The 18,524-nt window shown below is 44.9% G+C and overlaps 1 protein-coding gene across 1 annotated transcript in view; it reads left to right on the top strand.

Moving 5' to 3' along the window:
- Nucleotides 1-18,524, top strand: part of LOC121724185 (RNA polymerase II elongation factor ELL) — a 33,955-nt gene that overhangs the window by 4,315 nt on the left and 11,116 nt on the right. Inside the window, exons 3-4 of the mRNA XM_042110573.1 lie at nucleotides 14,233-14,360; nucleotides 15,223-15,386. Coding sequence (XP_041966507.1) covers nucleotides 14,233-14,360; nucleotides 15,223-15,386 — 292 coding nt within the window. The remainder of the gene's footprint in view (nucleotides 1-14,232; nucleotides 14,361-15,222; nucleotides 15,387-18,524) is intronic.

The following is an 18,524-nucleotide window of genomic DNA, read 5'->3' as shown; positions in this document are numbered from 1 at the left end:
GCCGCCTTAATGAGGTATGTGAGCCGTTACAGGAGGGGGTCAGATTAAGCTGTTACTGTGAGGGAGGGGGTGGGGAGTGTATGTGTGAGTGTGTGTGTCTGTCTGTATGTGTGTTTGATGGGGGGATGTACGTTAGAGACTTCAGTAGTGATTGTAGAAGTGGCTGCTTTCTCCATCTTTGGTTAAAGCGTGTGTCACCATTCCAGCATTTTTTAGATGATACAAAAGAAGCAGCTCACATGCCAAATGCAGTCTCTGGTTTTTCTGTCTAGCTGTGGAACGTCAGAAGCTGACATTGTTAACCGTACACAAGCAGTTGGTGATCTGGAGGGAGGGTCTCTTGGATGAAGCTGACTCAAGACTAGCTATTAGAAATGCAAATTCAAACAGACAAAATAATCCCATATGCTGAGTAGTAATAGCAAGGTGGCGCTGAGTTGTCCAAGAGCGGTTCCACGCTTCTGGAAATGTCCATTGAAATTACAGTCTCTGTTTAACATGTTCACAGGGGTGTCTCTGTTTGTCCCAGGAACTTGCCACTAACATGGGGCGGAAATATTTCCAGTGTTTAAATTGAAATGGTGACTTATGGGTGCTTTGGGAACTATCATTAGGGAGCAGGTCACTGTATAAGTGTACACTAGAAGGTTCCCTCAAGGAAGGAAGATATTGAGCTTTCACACATTGTAGTATCTTAAAAATACATAATCAGGCCAATAGTGTTTGGATTTACCAAGCAGGGACTGAAAACAGAATGATTTTCATTTTGGTTTATTCTGAGCAAAAACATTATTTTTCCGTTCCTGTTCCAGTGTTCCGAGGCCTCTCTAAATGGTAACCGGTTAAAACGTTATAGAAAAACGTTTAATAACGTTCCTTTAAAAATGACATTGTCTTTATAAATTGATTTATGGCTGGTGGCACAATACTATAGCCCCCCCCCCCCACACACACACACACACACACACAGCCTTAAAGCTTAAATCTCTGTGGGCAGGAGCCTTTAAAAGCCTATGGACTTTTGAATAATATTCAAAGAAAGGTTAGTCGGAACAATAAATACCTTTACTAATCAGTATCTAAAATTGAAAATAGCGGTTTCACTCCGGACCGAGTGAAGTTGGTTTTGTTCCCGTTTTCGGTTACGTTTTTGTTCTTTGAACCGTTTTAGTCCCTGCTACCAAGGATTTAAAATGTCCGGAAGGCACTATGCAATGGAAAAAGTGCCTTGGGGCTTGGAATATACCTGATTCCACGCATGACATAATGTTCTATTGACCTTTGTAAAAATGGACAGCATGGCGACATGCATTTACAAACAAATAAAGGCAAAATTGGTTGGCCATATTAGCAGAATTGGAGCAAGGTCTTGTGAGTAAATGAAATAAATCTCATTTTAACCAAAGGCGATGCACTAAGCAGGCGCTGCCCATTGTTTTTTGCAGTCATTTGAGAAGAGTGTGGAGTAGCTATTGAAGTTATAACTCAGGAAAGCAGGTCTCTCACATTAAATCAAATGGAAGGTCTGAGAGGCGATGATTAATCGTCTACTGTGGTGAGAGAAGAGTTATGCCATAATACCATCTAGGGATAGATGGGGGGAAAACAGAAAATGAAAAAAAATGGATGATGCAACTGTAGAGAAACAAAAGTGTATAAAACAGAAGCAGGGTATGCAAAAATCCCTTTCATATGGAATGGGTGAGGAAAAAAAGAACTCTAGGTCCTGGAGGTTTTATGGAATTTGGATTGCTTTGAAATGCTCACCAGGGATTGGGGACTGTATCCAGTTTTAGTTGGGGTGTTCAGAGGCTGGAATTTCACATGTTGGTGCCCATTTTCTTTTGGTGCTGGCAAAGCTGTCTGTTTTACTGGAAACACTTGCCCTTAGGCCCTAATTATCCCGGGTGCACTTCTCCAGACATCTGCTTTTCAGAAGCCATCAACAAAGCGATTTTTCACTCCTGTTTGACCAGCCAGTGAAGGTTTATGACTAACTGAGTTTAGAGAGCTGAAGATGTTTGGAGAAAAAAATCAGTTCTGATACTGGTTCCCAGATCTTCTTCTGCCATTTGATGTTGTACAGTTTGGAGATAATACGTTGTGACACAGCGAATAACTATATTGTCTTTGTGATACATCCCACAGTCAGATTGATATTGTCATGTAACATTAGCCAGAGCTTCTTTGGTTTCTTCCTCTTCTTCATCCGGTAAATGAAGAGTTTCCTGTCTGGTTTCCATAACTTCCTCTCTTTTAAAGAAATCACGGGGGGGGGGGGGCAACAAAACAAAAGGGTGAACATGATAAAAAGCATCAAGCCACTTCTAACATAGTGCTGGATGATTGAGAACGCACCACACTCTCAACAATACACAATGCCCTGGCAGTGGTTGAGGCACAACTCAGCAAGCAATAGTATTCATCTGAACCAAACGGAACTGTGTGAACTATCGTGAGACATTCCATTGGTTCTACATTATGGTTGACCAGAGACATCACAGGTTTTGTTTTTGGGAGGTAGTGTTTTGTATGGTGTTCTATTTATTGATTTCAGTGAGGGTGGCTATGCAGTGAGAGATAGATTAGGGAGCATTCCTCTCAAAGATGTTCCCACATCTCTCTCTTTCTCTCCCTCCCTCTCTTTCTCTCTCTCTCTCTCTCCCCCTATTTCCCTTTTTCTCACTATTTCTGACTGCTTGCTTCTCTCTCTCCCCCTCCCTTTAGGTCTCTCCCCTCCCTCCCTCTCCCTCCCACAGCTCTCACCTGTCTCTATGCTCTTCTCATTAATGTGTCATCTAACCTCGTGCCTCTGCTCAGTCCCTGGGAGTCACCAGACCTCTCAACTCACGTGTGGTTGCTTTAGGCCATGCCCGGCCTCACACTGTCCCCATTGAGTTGAGCAAACTTGTGTGTGTTGTGTATTCATATATGTGCTCATCTCTGTCTATGAATGTGTGTGTGTGTGTGTGTGTGTGTGTGTGTGTGTGTGTGTGTGTGTGTGTGTGTGTGTCCACCCGTGTGGGCCTTTGCATTTGTGTGCATGTGTCCCCCCACTCCCTGTGTGTGTGTGTGTGTGTGTGTGTGTGTGTGTGGCATTTCCTTCTAAAAGCTCATTAAAATAACAATAAGAGGAATGTGGTTGGAGAGCAGCCTGTCCCCAGTAACACTGTTGAGGGAGATGTGGGGGGGAGAGAGAAGAGAGGGGGGGGGGGGGGTAGTCTGTCCCACGTGTGTCTGAAAGGGCACACGCCGCTCTATTCATCCAGATGTGACAAGCTCGGCAAAAGCCAACCAATGCCTGCCCCTCTCTTCAGGGCCTTGCTGGTTTGGTTGGCAAAGCATTTCGCCTACTGAGGGTCAGCCATCCCAATCTGAGTGTAGGCAGACCCACAGCACCCCCCCCCCCCCAGTGTAATGAGACTTGGCCTATATTTAGGAACGTCTTTTTTTGGTACAGCACAATTTGGCTGTGTCAAAAGTTCATTTTCCTTTCACTGGCTTTGCTGACACACATTGTGGTCTGTGAGAGTTACTGTAGCAGGAGTATTATGCACACTTCAGGCAATTTACCTGCTTATGGGCCCTGTGCATTTCAGGGTATTGACAAGATATTGTGTTTCTGACCTTATCAAATGAAAACAGGAAGAGATGGTAGAACATCAGAGAGATTTTAATCCTTTCATGCTTTGGAGAGACCCCATGTTTGTACTTAGCTTTGGCCTGCTTGGCAGGACTTCTGAGAATGAGTGGTAGCATATGTTTTCAGGATGTCTTTGTGACCTGCCAGTGTGTGAGTCTGACTGTCAGTTAAAAATGTTATAAATCCCTCAAGCTTCGTAATATACGGTACCTGCTAGGTTTAATATTTCATATAACATTTTCCCATTGTTGTTGTTTGCAGAATGTTATCACAGAACCTCATTTGTTGGTTACCATGGAGTTACAATATAACGAGGATTTAGTGTTCTAAGAAGTAACCCTTTAATCTTTTGCATCTTTTAATGTCTCTGAAATCCCTCTGCTTGTTTGTTCGCCAAAGGCAAGCTGTTGTGTGCGTCTGATGTTTTTTGAGGGAATTTAGTGGCAAGCGTTCAGTTGCTCTTGTCTGTGTGATGCCCATCCTCTCTTCACCTCTCATCCTGTCCGTTTGAAACATATATCCTCACTCGCCGAGCCAGGAAGCCTCCAGTAAATAAACAAGGCCAGGGAAGCGAAGTGTTCCGTGACGCGCTGTGTTTAACTGTGGTGATGTGTCAGTCCTTGAGAGGATACTGCAGATGAAAGTATCAGAGCAGGTCTATCAGTGTACACATGGCAGTGAGCTTACATGAGCTTATAGTGTGTTTTTGAATGGGTGTTTTAATGTTTGGATTCTTAGATGATTATTATGGACTTGTTTGTGTTTACTTGAAAGGCTGCTTGGCCGTCCTTGTGAGTGTTTGTTCGAGCGGGGCTTATCTGTCAATGCGACTCTGCAGTAATCGCTCCTTGTTTTGAACCTTTCTCTGAAGCCATGGGCATGCTAACGAAGGCTGGCTGAATTTAGATTTAGAAAAACAAAACAAAGCCCAAAAATGAAATCTTCAAGTGAGAGAGTGATTCTGATTTTAATTCCATCATGTTTAGAGGCTTAGGTTATGTCTTAAAGGCTCGCATGTGGAAAACAAACACATATGCTTCATAATCAGACCAGCAAATGAATCCGCAGCTTTATCATGCTCCATACTACAGTGTTTAAATGATCATACACCCCCATGTTAAGGGGTCGTGGAATTCCCTCATCCCCCGTCACTATAGTAACTGATGGGGAGGAGGAAAAGGAGGAGGAGGTAGCTTCTGTTTTTATTCTGTCTGAATGAAGGGAGAAGAAAGAAAGAAAGAAAGACAAAGCTGTCGGTAGTCCTGCCTTCTTCTTCTTCTTCTTCTTCTTCTTCTTCTCTTTCCCCTTCTCCCTCTCCTTTTTATTCCTCCTCCCCCCATCTAGTTGTTGCAGAGGGGAAGGGGGCATTTGAAAGGATAGCCAAGCCATGGTCACCCAGCGTGTGCTGCGCTTGACAGATCAGCCCCCAGGTGCTGGGAAGAGGCAGATTTTGCTTGGCATCCAAGGCGATACCTTAGGGGATGGAGCAGTCCCGACAATACCCCACCCCCAGTTCCACGCTTGCCAAACCTCTCATCCACCCCACCCCCATACCGCTACAGACCCCCCCCCCCCCCCTCCTCCCCACCTCTGGCCAACCCCCACAAGTGTAACTGACTTCCAGAACAGGAACTAGCTTCAAATCTCTCTCTCTCTCTCTCTCTCTCTCTCTCTCTCTCTTCTATTCTTTGAAGAGAAATGACAGAAGAGCGCAATATAAAACAGGGAAAGAAGGGAGCTGAATTGCCTGGGTTGCACTCTCCAGTTACGAGCCACAGAAGAGTCTTTAATCACATGTTAAAACAACAATGCACACGGCGTTGTGGAACTCATCAGCTGTATGGCAGGGTTTCCTCTCCTCCTCCCTGTTTCTGAATTATCATCTATTGTTTGCGTTTGTCCTTGTAATCATGTGTTCCCTCATAATGCCACTTGTTAGCCACATCCTTCTATTTTCTTTCTCTCTTTTTTTTTTTCATTCTCTGACCTGCAGCCAAAATGTCACTGTTGGTGGGTGGTAACTATGGAGAGGAATGCTGGCTTGCTTGCTCACATTTTTTGCTGTTTCTATTCCCTTGCTCTAGAGGATCCCACTGGAGACGAGAGGCAATTGTGAGCCCCATTTCTCGGGCGTATCCAACCAACCCCCCATCCTCTATCCCTCTTGCTTGAGTGGCTTAAAAGAGACAAAAAAAAAAAACCTTCCAAAGAGAGGGGGACGGTAAAGTGGTGTCTGTTGGTGTCATGGGCCAGGACTGATTTGGGGAGGCGAGGATGCCTCCCCCACCCCAACCCCCAAACTTCACCCCTCCCTTCCCTTCCTTTCCCCAGGCCCCAATGTCCTCGTCGTTCATGAATAAAACAGTTGCATCGTCGTGCCATCGCATGTGGCTCAGCAGATAGAACAAAAGGCAGACGTCTCCGGGAAACCGTGACTGAGACGCGCGGCAAGCGGCGAGCGGGGAACAATGGCCGAGAGTGGTGGCAGCGGAGACACGGTCAGTGCAGGGCAGAAGACAACGCTTGCCCTGGCAGGCCTCCTCAGATGGGTGTTTAGTCATAGTCCCTTTGACCGAAATGTTAATTTCAGTTGCAATTTGGTCATAGCCTGTTACGGTTAAAGTCAGTCTAAATTTAGTGTGGGAGGGAGGGAGGGGGCGAGGGAGCGAGTGGGACTGGGCTTGGAACAGAGATGGATAGCAGGCAGGGCTGCCTATGAAGGTGGATGGGAGCACAGGCAGAGAATTATAGCACAGCAATTACGCCGCCACGCAATAGCAGCTCTCTATTTCAGCCTTGTCATTTTGGCCATGGCAACTCGCGTGATGAAATGAAAATGAAAGGGCTATTTCTTCTTCGTTTCTCGCTGAAAAACATTTTCGACTTATTTTGGTCCTCTTCCTGACCTGTCTTGTCTTCATTATAAAAGACGCATAAATGTTTGGTGTATTGCATGAAATCAAGCCTGTGCTCTTTACACAGAATCTCTGGAAGGAATGGTTATATCAGGCCCCTTGAAAACCGTTGTCTCTTTGGTCTTCTAGTAGCATAGTCTCAGTTGCAGACTGGTGAAAAACAGCACCTGAAATAATATGACTTTCTTTCCTAACAGATGTGTGATTCACCACACAAAACGAAAAAGAAAAAATGTTTAGAGTGTCCCTATTAAACAGAATGTTTTTTTTTCTGTTCATCTGACATTTACCGTCAGCCTGATGCTAGAGTATATTACATAACCTTATAAAAAAAAGTATGAGCACTTTTAATGTGCTCATGGAGAGTGAGGGTGAAGGTGGTGGGGATGTGTGTGTGTGTGTGTGTGTGTGTGTGTGTGTGTGTGTGTGTGTGTGTGTGTGTGTGTGTACACATGTGTGTGTACACATGTGTGTGTACGTGTGTGTGTACGTGTGTGTGTACGTGTGTGTGTACGTGTGTGTGTCGGGGGGGGTTACGGAGGGGTTGTTTGGAGATGTTTGGCGGCCACCACTGAGCATGCCCTTTGTCTCCTCTCCAACGGCAAAGCCCCCGCCAAGTTGTTCTGTTCCAGTCCGGTTCACACCTTACAACAGCCTGCAAGTATTTGACATCTCCAAACACACACACACACACACAAACACACACACAAACACACACACAAACACACACACAAACACACACACACACACACACACACACACACACACACAGACACACACACAGACACACACACAGACACACACACACACACACACACATACACACACACACACAGACATAAAGATACACACACACACACACATAGACATAAAGACACACACACACACACACACACACACACACATACGCACACACACGCGCAGGCCGTGGCGCAGCAGATGTGGCCGGAGCCAGAGCCACACAGGGAGCGATTGTATGTGACTGCGCACCCTCCGCGGGTCGAGGACTAATCCTGACAAGGTGCTGAGGATTGTCAATCTGATGCCATTTGGCAGCAGCGGCCTCTTGCTCCAGGGGCCAAACTTAGCCTACTGTGAGCACGCTCTCTGGGTCTTTGGGCAGACTTTGGTCTTCCTCACTCTCTCTCTCTCTCTCTCTCTCTCACACTCTCTTTTTGACTCTCTCGTGTGTGCTCTGTACCTCTTGCTCTGTCCGCATGCTGTAGTCTTTAGTACATACAGTAGAGAAACCTAGGCCGGTTTAGCTTTCTTCTTATAATGCACACAGTGTAGTGTGTGTGTGTGTGTGTGTGCATGGAGTAAAATATATTTCTGCCCTGTTGATAGGTGGTGATAATAATACCATACTGGGCCTTAATGAAAGACAGCATGTTGAATCATGGCTTCAAGGGCCCTACTTACAAACACGCACACGTGCACACGCACACACACACACGCGCACACACACACACACACACACACACACACACACACACACACACACACACACACACACACACACACAAGACTGCAAGATTGAATCAATACTTTCTGATATGATGTGTGAGGCATCAAATATTATTTTACCAACCAACGTTGGTGGTATTTCATCTTCAGAAAAGGAAAAAAAGACCTATGTCACAATCACATAAGAAACCTGTGTCTTAAGGGCATATGGTATTTTACTTGGTGAGAATTCAAATGTTGTCTCGCAGAATGATACTATTTAACTTGTTCCCTGAGAGGCGATTTGTCAAAGGCGTGGAAGCATTGTCAGTGTCAGTGTCAGTGTGGCCGCTCTCACCAGGGACGTCCCCCCCATTCCTTTCCTCTGTGTTCCTCTGTGTTCCTCTGTGTTCCTCTGTGTCGAGTTGGCGTTGCAGCAGTGCCATGTTTTATGGGCCCTTAATCTCCTATTCCCATCCGATGGTAAAAAGCCACTGTTGTGATCCAGGAGCCTGGAAACTGCAAGGCTATGTTCCCCGGAGAGCGGAGCTGGCAACTAATGGGTTAAATGGCATATGGTTATGAAGATTGAGAAGGAAGGCGTGTATAAAAGAGGTCGACCTCGTCACAGACTGACCTGAGTGACATTGATTAGAATTAGAATGTGAAGTGTGTATGGTCCTGGGGATGGGGGGGGGGGGGGGGGGGGGGGGGGGGCGGTGGCTGGGGGGCGAATCGCAAATGCGACACTTGGCCAGGGGGGCTATGGGGGTGGCAAGGGTGGTTGGAAATGGATGGGGGCGTTGTGTCTGTGTGTGTGTGTTTGTGGGGGGGGGGGGCTTACGATGGTGGTGAGGTGGGAGCATTGTTTTTAGGTTGTTAGATTGTTTTTGAGACAGAGAGGTGGGGATGGGGGTGGGGTAGAGTAGTGGTTAAGGACTGTAAATCCTCAGCTAAACTCTCGCCTGCGGACCACTGCGCTTTTGTTAATGAGCGCAGCCGTTTGAAACACAAATCACTGTCGACTGTGAAACTCTGTGCCGTGACCTAGTTCTGGAGCCCCTTTCAGTGACTTGTTGCTTGTAATTTTGGAAATGACAGCTACCACTTTGGACAGACCTCAGCGGCAATGACGGCCGAGGAAAGTGTTGACTTGGGCTCCCTTTATTTACCCTGATGCATTTTGAAGGGAAGAGGGCTGATGATGGGTCTCAATTAGACCTACAAAAAGTGCTGTCACAGCATCTCAGAGGGGGATAGAAGTAGGTCACCACGAGAGCGGTCAGTCTGGTGCTTGAAGAGTCCATAGGTTTTATTGGTTGCTGCCGTGTATGTTGTGCTTTGAGCAGTGATGGGGGTGGGTCAGGGTGCATGCTGTTGGGGGCCAGGGTGTGTGTGTGTGTGCGTGTGTGTGTATGTGCGTGTGTGTGTGTGTGCGCGCGCGCGGAGAGAGGGGGTAGGGAAGGGATAGGGTTGCGAGGCTGGAAGAGGAGCTGTTATTGGCTACACACCACAGAGACTGCTTATGGCTGTGCTGCATGACTGGGCATTTGTGACAGCTAGAGTCCTGTTCGCCACATCTGCCCCGGGCAGTGTGCTCTCCGCCAGTGAGCCGGGGAATCAATCAGCCGCCACAGAGAACTGGAGAGGCAGCTCCAAGGCCCAGCGACTCTGTTTGTTGTAGTGGTCGTAATAAAAGGGAAACATTACTGTGAGTGTGTGGTATTAACCGAAGACAGCATACAATTAAAGGACAAAAACAAAACCATGATTTTTTGTGTTCTTGTTCAGTTCATAGTAATAGCTTATTTAGGGATGTCTGCCTAAATGAAAACATGGTCATGGTCTATTTAAACAAAATAGCCTTTCAAACCTGATGTTTCATGATGCATGTTAGACATTTCCATTTCCAACATTTGTATTTCTAAAAGGCTCCAAAGACATTCTGCATTTAGCCGGCTTATTTTGTAGTGCTTTAAGTATTAGTCCGTCAAGAACTTTGGGTGGACCAGGGTATGACTTAAGGCTAAGAGGTACCGAAGTATTCATAAATAATATTACTTAACTGAGTAGTTATTACACATTATATTATTAAACACATATCTCTTGTTTGATATTCGCTGTAATTGTATTTAAGGCAGACATTTACTGTAGATTTTTCTTTTGTTTTTATGATTTCAGTTTGTTTTGGTTGGCTGTAACTTTTTTTCCTCTAGTGGCCAAATGAAGTTAGATGTTAACAAGCTCACTGAAGAATCTGTCTGGCTCCTTTTCCACTCACTGTGTACCCTCAGCAGACAAAGACTCCAGTGAGACCGAAGTGGTACTGCCCTCAACAAGACCCATGCACCACACACATGTGCACACACACACACACACACACACACACACACACACACACACACACACACACGTACACACATGCGTACACAAACACAAACACATACAGGCATAGGCCCAGGCCGAGGCCCATGGTCACCCTCTCGTAACCACTGCCTCAGTTGTTCCAACACAGACCTCTAAAAACACTGAAAAAAGCGCCTCTGGCTCGCTACTGACACTCTGCTAAAAGGCTGGTGGAAAGATCACTTAGCCGCTGCTGCTGATGTTCACTTGTGTCTGAATGCCTCTTGAAAAGAGTTTATTAAATTGACATTTATTTAGGTGGCATGTAACAAGTGAAAGACTAAATCTAATTTGCATCTTGCAATTATGCATATAATTCTTCTTTCCAAACAAAAAGAAGAAAAAACAGTCAGAATGACAGCATGTTAACATTGCTGAATTTAATTACCTTCCAAAATGATGCCAGCATAGAGACATAATAAGGCACATGGACACAGTCTTTCCCTATTGAATCTAGGACACTGCTTCTACAAAACTGTCCATCAATTTCAGTATGTATTATAGCCTCAGGCTATTGCTGAAGGACAGTTAGTTCCTCATTTTTTTTCAGGACACAACAGTACCTGTTGCTTAACAAGCATGTATGTGGAACTAGTTTCCTTTGAATGAAAGTAGGTTTCTAGGTCTGTCTTTAGTGTTTTTCTCTCTACTGTATGAGTAAGAGTTCTCCACATGTGCAGCAGGGAAGGCTGTCATTCAGGCATAGAACATGTAGGAGATATACTGTAGACTCTGAATGAACAAGGAGCTCTTAGAGACTGGCCTCTATACACACATGCGCATGGGCACGCAGAGAGAGAGAGAGAGAGAGAGAGAGAGAAAAAAAAAACTACACAAACACACACTTCTGACTGCTGGCAGTGAGTTACACAGATGGTGTTGCCCAGTTTGCAAGATCATCCTTGTCCAGGCTGAGTAACGTGGCCCCACAAGGCCAGTCCAGTTTTCATATCGCTTTCAAAGGACTTTGAGCTGGCACCTGTGGCACATCGCATATCAACAAACAGGCTGCAGGGGTAAGTTTACTTGAGATCAGCTTTGGGCCAGATGAAATCAGTTACAGTATTACATAACCGCTCTGCTTGAAGCACAGTAACACCAGGGAGGGGGGGGCACAGTCAAGTTAATGCACGTTCAACCAGGGGCAATCAGGGTAGCATAGTTTCGTGGAATCATTGATATATGATTCAGTGACAGGCTGAAATTTTCCAGATGCCAAAGATATATATATATTTTTTCCCCTTTATGTTTGTGAAGACGGTTTCCACCCAAATACTTACCCTGTGTTGCGTGACAATATTCACTTCACTGCTATTTTTGAAAGGCATAACAAAAAGATATGAAGAGATAGTTTGTCTTGCCAAAATGGGGAAACTATAATGCTACGTGTATTATAAATGGTATTGTGTATTTATTCTTGAAACAGTATATTTACAGTCAGGTAACAAATCCTCACGAGTGCAAGCATATACCCACACAGGAGAGGGCCTCTAGTGATATCAGCCCCTTGATACTACAGAGGAAAATACACCATAGATGATAGGCTTGGACTAATAAGGGAGACAACAGCCATTTGAGGCAAAGAGTCGAACTCCTGGGACAGGCTCAAACACACACACACACACACACACACACACACACACACACACACACACACACACACACACACACACACACACACACACACACACACACACACACACACACAGTGGGCATCCTTACAGCAAACAGGGGGCTTCCCACGGCATGGCTGTGGGCTCTCCACACGTTTGCCACCATAATAGATGGGCCCCCTTTGGCACGGCCGCGTTGTTTAGAGCCGAATGACACACAGAGAGCTGAAGCGCTCTGTCAGCTGAAAGAGCGAGTCCTGGCTTGTGCTTCTCACACACAGGTGCAAGATATGAAAGCAGCCTTGCTCAGAAATGGTTGGCTTCCAGGAGTTTGCCACAAAGGGGTGGGCTCACTCTTTTTCTCTCTCTCTCTCTCTCTCTCTCTCTCTTTCTCTCTCCCTCTCTGTCTCTCCTCATTCTCTCTCTGTGTGTGTGTATTTATGAGGAAGACAGAGAGAGAGAGAGAATGAGAAAAGGAGATGAAGAAAGTAAAGAAGAAACAAAGAAAGAAAGCAAGAGAGAGAGAGAGAAAGGAAAAACTATAGAGAAGGATCAGGCAGTGAACTGAAGTGTATCTTGGCTGGCTGACCCAGGGAAGGAGATGGGCCCACATCTCCATGTCTCCAAAATGTCTGCCCAACAAGGGCTGGGATTTGCAGCCATAATACCTGTGTAGATGGGCTCATATTGAGTGGACTCAAATGTCTTTATAATAATACCTGGCTCTTCAGTTACCCACAGCTTAAAGGGATGTTCCATTTTGACTGCCTGCTCGCCTAATCATCGCCCACTATCTACTGTTTTTGTTGTTGTTTCCCCGGAGTGCTGCATTAATATTCCCCGTTTGAGTCACGATTCGGTCATCTGATCGCAGCACAGAGAGTGACCTACTGAAACACATGGATCGCTGTCGTAGCTGCTGTCGAGAAAAATATGTTAGCAGATGAAGTGGTGTTGTTTTGGTCCATTGCGAGACTCCCGTCTGGTGTTAGAGGCGGGCAAGCACACAGCACGCTGTGCACAGTAAGTGCTGCGGAGATGACTGATGATCTTAATTGCTGTGCGAGGACACAGCACTCAGTCAGGGCTATAAGATGAGCACTGTTGTCTCTTTCTCTCTCTCAATCTCTCTCTCTCTCTCTCTCTTTCTTTCTTTCTGCCTATCTCTCCCCCTCTTTCTCTAAGCAAAACATGTATTACGTAGCTGTACGCTATCATTCACCCATGCCATCAGTCTAATGTTAAACAGGATTCCGGCTGGAATGGTGGATCGTTTCTCCCAAGTGATAAATCAGCTTATATGTGCAACAGCGCTGGCATTAGGCGTCAGAGAAGCCATACTTCATCTCAGTGTTTAGCACGTTCCAATCATAGCACACTCCAGGCCGGCAGACTTTGCATTTTAATGAAATTGTTAATTGATGACCAACTTAAAAAGAGATGAGGCTCTCTATGTGGTGTGCCAATTACTGTATGTTGTCTTTGATAGCTGCAATCTGAATATTTATCTCGACAAAAGCAGATGGAAACCTAGGGTGGTGCATGAAAACATGGATTTGAGAGCTGTGAATTTGTTAATCACTTTGATTGCACACACCCTATCATCTCTACCTCATTGGCCACTGTTAAACCAATTCTTCATTACTGTGCTATTATTGAATTAACTGACGTGATGTACTTTTAAGTACCGGTATATACTGTTATAACATTTCTGTTTATTTTATGTATTAGACTATAATTTGTGACTTTTGTGTCTAAGTATAAGTATAAGTATATATACTCTTTTCATCCCGTGAGGGAAATTTGGTCTCTTCATTTATCCCAATCCGTGAATTAGTGAAACACACTCAGCACACAGTGAACACACAGTGAGTTGAAGCACACACTAATCCCGACGCAGTGAGCTGCCTGCAACAACAGCGGCGCTCCGGGAACAGTGAGGGGTTAAGGTACCTTGCTCAAGAGCACTTCAGCCATGCCTACTGGTCAGGGTTCGAACCGGCAACCCCTCCAGTTACAAGTCTGAAGCGCTAACCAGTAGGCTTCAATATGCATTGTAATAATACATTGTAATAATACGTGATTACTTTAATATAATAATATGATAATGTGTAAATTTAAAGTACACACAACTATTTATTATGTGAATCTGTAGGTAGACTGTGAAATGGGAGCACTATGTCTAACAGCCTGTTGTCTCTCTCTCCAGTACATCAAAATTCCTGCTGGCACTCCAGAGGCACCCGATGCACTGCGTGTCTTCTCCTTCTACCTGTCCAGCGACAGCAAGGACAAACCTCAGGCCAGCTTTGACTGTATTCACCAGTATGGCTTGGGGTAAGAACACTGGCCTACACAGGAATGCTCATGGTATACAACTTCCAGACAGTGAAAAATGTTATGGGACATTAATGTCATACATACACCTTGCTGTTAAGAAGGACGAGGACAATTAGTTTTTAGGTGTTTAGATTTCTTGTTTAAAATAAAAACTGTAAAATAAAAATAAAAATAAAGCAACTGAGGGTGAATTGTTTACAACTCCAAAAGAACACGTGACCTTTCAACCCATGATGACATCACTCCATTAGTGGTCAGCTCTGGTCCAAAGGGCTTGTTACTTGGTCAGAGAGTGGTGCTGGTTTGAAGCAACTCAAAGGAGTCTTGTGGTTTTACAATGGCTCACTTGTTCCTCCGAATAATGGCTGCATATTAGATGTGGGAAATGTAAACTGTTGTCACAGAACCGGTCATGAGTGTTAGTCAGAGATTAGTCATTCACCTTCCGGTTGTCTTGTTGATGATACATTGTCATAGATACTGTACACCCATGTTTTACCATAGATATGTGTGTCTTGTCTTATTTGGCACACAATGGATGTTTTCTTATTTGAAAACAATGAAACTTAAAAAAATTCTCACAAAAGATCTGACAAGATTAGTGTCAAAGTGTGTAACAGGGGACATTTATGGCAAAATTTAGTGCAAAAATGGTGTGGATATCACACTATGGGTAGTGTGTGTGTGTGTGTGTGTGTGTGTGTGTGTGTGTGTGTGTGTGTGTGTGTGTGTGTGTGTGTGTGTGTGTGTGTGTGTGTGTGTGTGTGTGTGTGTGTGTGTGTGAGAGAGACTATTTGTAGACATGTGGGGGACAGTCAAGGCCCTAAACCACCCTCTTTCTCACCTCTCCCCTCCTCAGGGATGGCTGGGAACATCTGGAGAGCCAGGGGAGCATCCAGGACAAGATCACGGTTTGTGCCACGGATGACTCCTACCAGATGACCCGCGAGCGCATGTCCCAGGTGGAGAAAGACATCATGAGCAGGTCGGCCATTGAGATAAAGCCAGGCTCCACGAACCTCAGTAAGTACCCTAGATAGATAGATAGATAGATAGATAGATAGATAGATAGATACTTTATTGATCCTCAGGGGAAATTCAAGATGCCTATGCTGTGCACAGCCTTGCGAGCTGCTCTCTCCTCCATTTCTCTGCCTCTTGAAAGTGATTTTTTGTTGAAGCTGAAGAGATCGCCTCCTTAAAGTGTTTTGACTACTCTAAAAGCAATAGGCTATTTTTACTCACTGTTTTGCCTTTGGAGTAAATGTCCCTGGATATTCAACACTGATCACTGTTAACGGGATACTATGCCATGTTTGGCGGCCCTTTGTTCTTTTGTCTTCTCTCTCTCTCATCCAGCTCATTTATCTGAATCGCTTAGGCACAAGGCCAGAGATTTTCTCCATTAATGTGACTGAGATTTGCCAGAAGTATGCGCTAACAAGTCTCATGCTGGGTGGATGAAGTTTAGCCTGAGATTTTAATTACCGTGGCTGGGATTCAATTAGTTTTCATCTGCAGAAGCGCTGAATTATACATGGGGGTCCTCTGAAGCAAAGTCCATAATTCCCCCTAAGTGGCAGAAGCAGGGGGGGAACCCACCACCACTGGACTGGCGTCTCAGAGAATTTCTCCCCGCTGTCTGGGGTGACGGATGTACAGTCACCTACTGGGAGGTGTGTGCATGGAAGCACAGTGGTGTTGTTTTGGCTGGATAAATGTGAGCCAGTAGACCTTTAGGAGAAAGTGTTTATATATGGATGTAATGCTCCATGGCAGAGGGAGAAAAACATGTTTGAAAAACAAATTTGTTTTTTTTGCGCTGTCGCCATTTTGTCTCCTCGTTGATAGTCGGACCTAGCTGAAAACATGTTGCAGGCATCCACTCTGTCTAAGTCCTAGGAGACATTGTTTTGTGAAGGCAGGAATGAGGTCTCGGGCTGCATTTGTGATGTTGTGCCACACAGCAAAGCTCCCTGTGGTGACAGACTGTATTTCTGTGGTCTAGTAATGGTACACTCACTCCCTAGAGGGATCCTAAATACCACCCCGGAATCATAGCTTTCAGGCCACTTTAAATGTATGGCAGGTATAGGGGAGGTAGCTTCGATATATTTATACAAGTTAAGGTCACGTTTGTTTTCAATGTAAAAGTTGACTTGAACATGTAGTGCAACTCACTGTTTTCCTTTGATGATAAGATATTATCTTTCTCATGCTGTTTTTGACCTGTCACATATGTATGGATAGAGTATTGAGAGTCAGTTATGCTACCAACATCCTATGTTCTTGAGTACCGCTCTGTAAATGGCGACAATGGCCTAATACCTGCTTGTCGAGATTCCTTAAGTCCTTGATGAACTTGTTATATTTCCGTTCCGTCAGCCACATGCGGTCAATGCCCTCATCAACTATACCCATGGTTATTATTGGCTTCACCTTACAATAGCCAACGCTTGAGTGAGGGCTGAGCTGGTAAAGGATGGTTCATTCCCTCACACATCTGCGCCACAGACTGATGGGAGTGACGTGTACGGTGTGCTTCTGTGGTCTGACGGACAGCTCCTCATGGGAGGAAGGTGAAACTGTGTGTTTTAGTCGGTTACCGGTGGACCACCCTTGTGGTTTTCACCTCCTGGGAACTGAGAATGTACATTTCTGTTGGCGTAATCTGTCAAATGTGTTTGCCGGTGGTGAGATAGCCTTTATAAATCTGTTGGAATTCACTTGTATTGTGTTTTTTGGAGTGACTCCCCAGCTAATCTGAAATCATGCCAGTACATGTTATATGCATGTAGGGTAGCATCTGATTATGAATCATGGGGGACACTTAAGTTCAGGAGACACACGTTAACCATTAACACATAACTAATGTATTAGTGCTCAACAAGGTCTGTATTAAGCATCATTGCACATTTATTAGGTCTTTATTGAACCATTTTTTTTATTCTTAATCAATAGGTTATTTATGTTTTGGTAAATCCTTAATAAGCAACTAGTTGGTCTTGATCTAAGGTTACTGGTATATAGTATGGATCAAAATAGAGTTGATAGACTCCTAATGCACTGTCAGAATATGTGACTTATTATATGACTTATAGCATTACAAAGCTGTTAAGTTTCTATTTTGATCCATGCTACATGTCAATAACCTTAGATCAAGACCAACTAGTTGCTTATCAAGGATTTGTCCTGAATAAATCACCTATTCAGTAAGAATAAGAAATCGCTGAATAAAGACCTATCATATGTGTAGTGATGGTTAATGTTTAACATGTGTTCCCAAAACTGAAGTGTTATCAAATTTTGACTTTCTGATTTTAAGGAAATGCCATGTGCCCAGAGGAAACAAATTGATTGGTATTTTGCCATTTGAGTTTTAGATATGCATGATTTAATTCTGCCTCCCTTGTGAGACTCAACACGTCGAGACATCAAGGACAGCCCCGTCAGGCGCCACCGTTTTCCATCCCCCAAGCTATTATCAAACATAGCCTGCTCCGAGTTTCGGAAAAACACAGGCACATTATTTTTTTTGTACAGAAACCGGTGTAGTCTGTGTTTAAAACAGTGTAAAGCCTGAACTTGATCCACTAAGCACGGCTTCGATGTCATTATTCCTGCGACGTCACAGTGAGAACTGTTCAGTGTATTAGAAATGACATAAAAGCAGAGAAGCATTTATTTGGACATGTTCCGAAGCCCATAGACTGGCTGTGTTGCGTTGTCCTGTGGCAACCTCTAAAGCTAGGCTTAAAGTTCTAATGGGATTACGCGTTGGCCGATATCTATTAGTGCTGCCGTGTCCTGCTGGCCAGGCTCCAGGTGTATTAGCGTGGTCGGCACGGGGCGGAAAAGGGCCCGGCCTGCAAGGCTCGGGGGTTGGCTTCGGTGGCCCACTGTTTGCACAGGAGAAAGCAGGAAGGTTACGCTCAGCAGTCCCCTCTCACACACTTCAGTCCTCACACACACTGCACACCAACCCTTAAGTGTGTGTGTGTTTGGGTGCAAGGCCAGGTGTGTGTGTGCGCGTGTTTGTGCGCACGTGTGTATGAATGTTGGATGTGTGTTTGTTCATGCACACTCTAATTAGTGTGTGTGTGTGTGTGTGTGTGTGACTCAGTGGACGAGGTCATGCGAGTCCTGTGCCAGTGTGTTTGT

The sequence above is a fragment of the Alosa sapidissima genome, chromosome 11 (assembly GCF_018492685.1).
Source record: "Alosa sapidissima isolate fAloSap1 chromosome 11, fAloSap1.pri, whole genome shotgun sequence".
Lineage (NCBI taxonomy): Eukaryota > Metazoa > Chordata > Actinopteri > Clupeiformes > Clupeidae > Alosa > Alosa sapidissima.
Note: the sequence above shows the minus strand (reverse complement) of the source record. Positions and strands in the feature narration are given on the sequence as shown.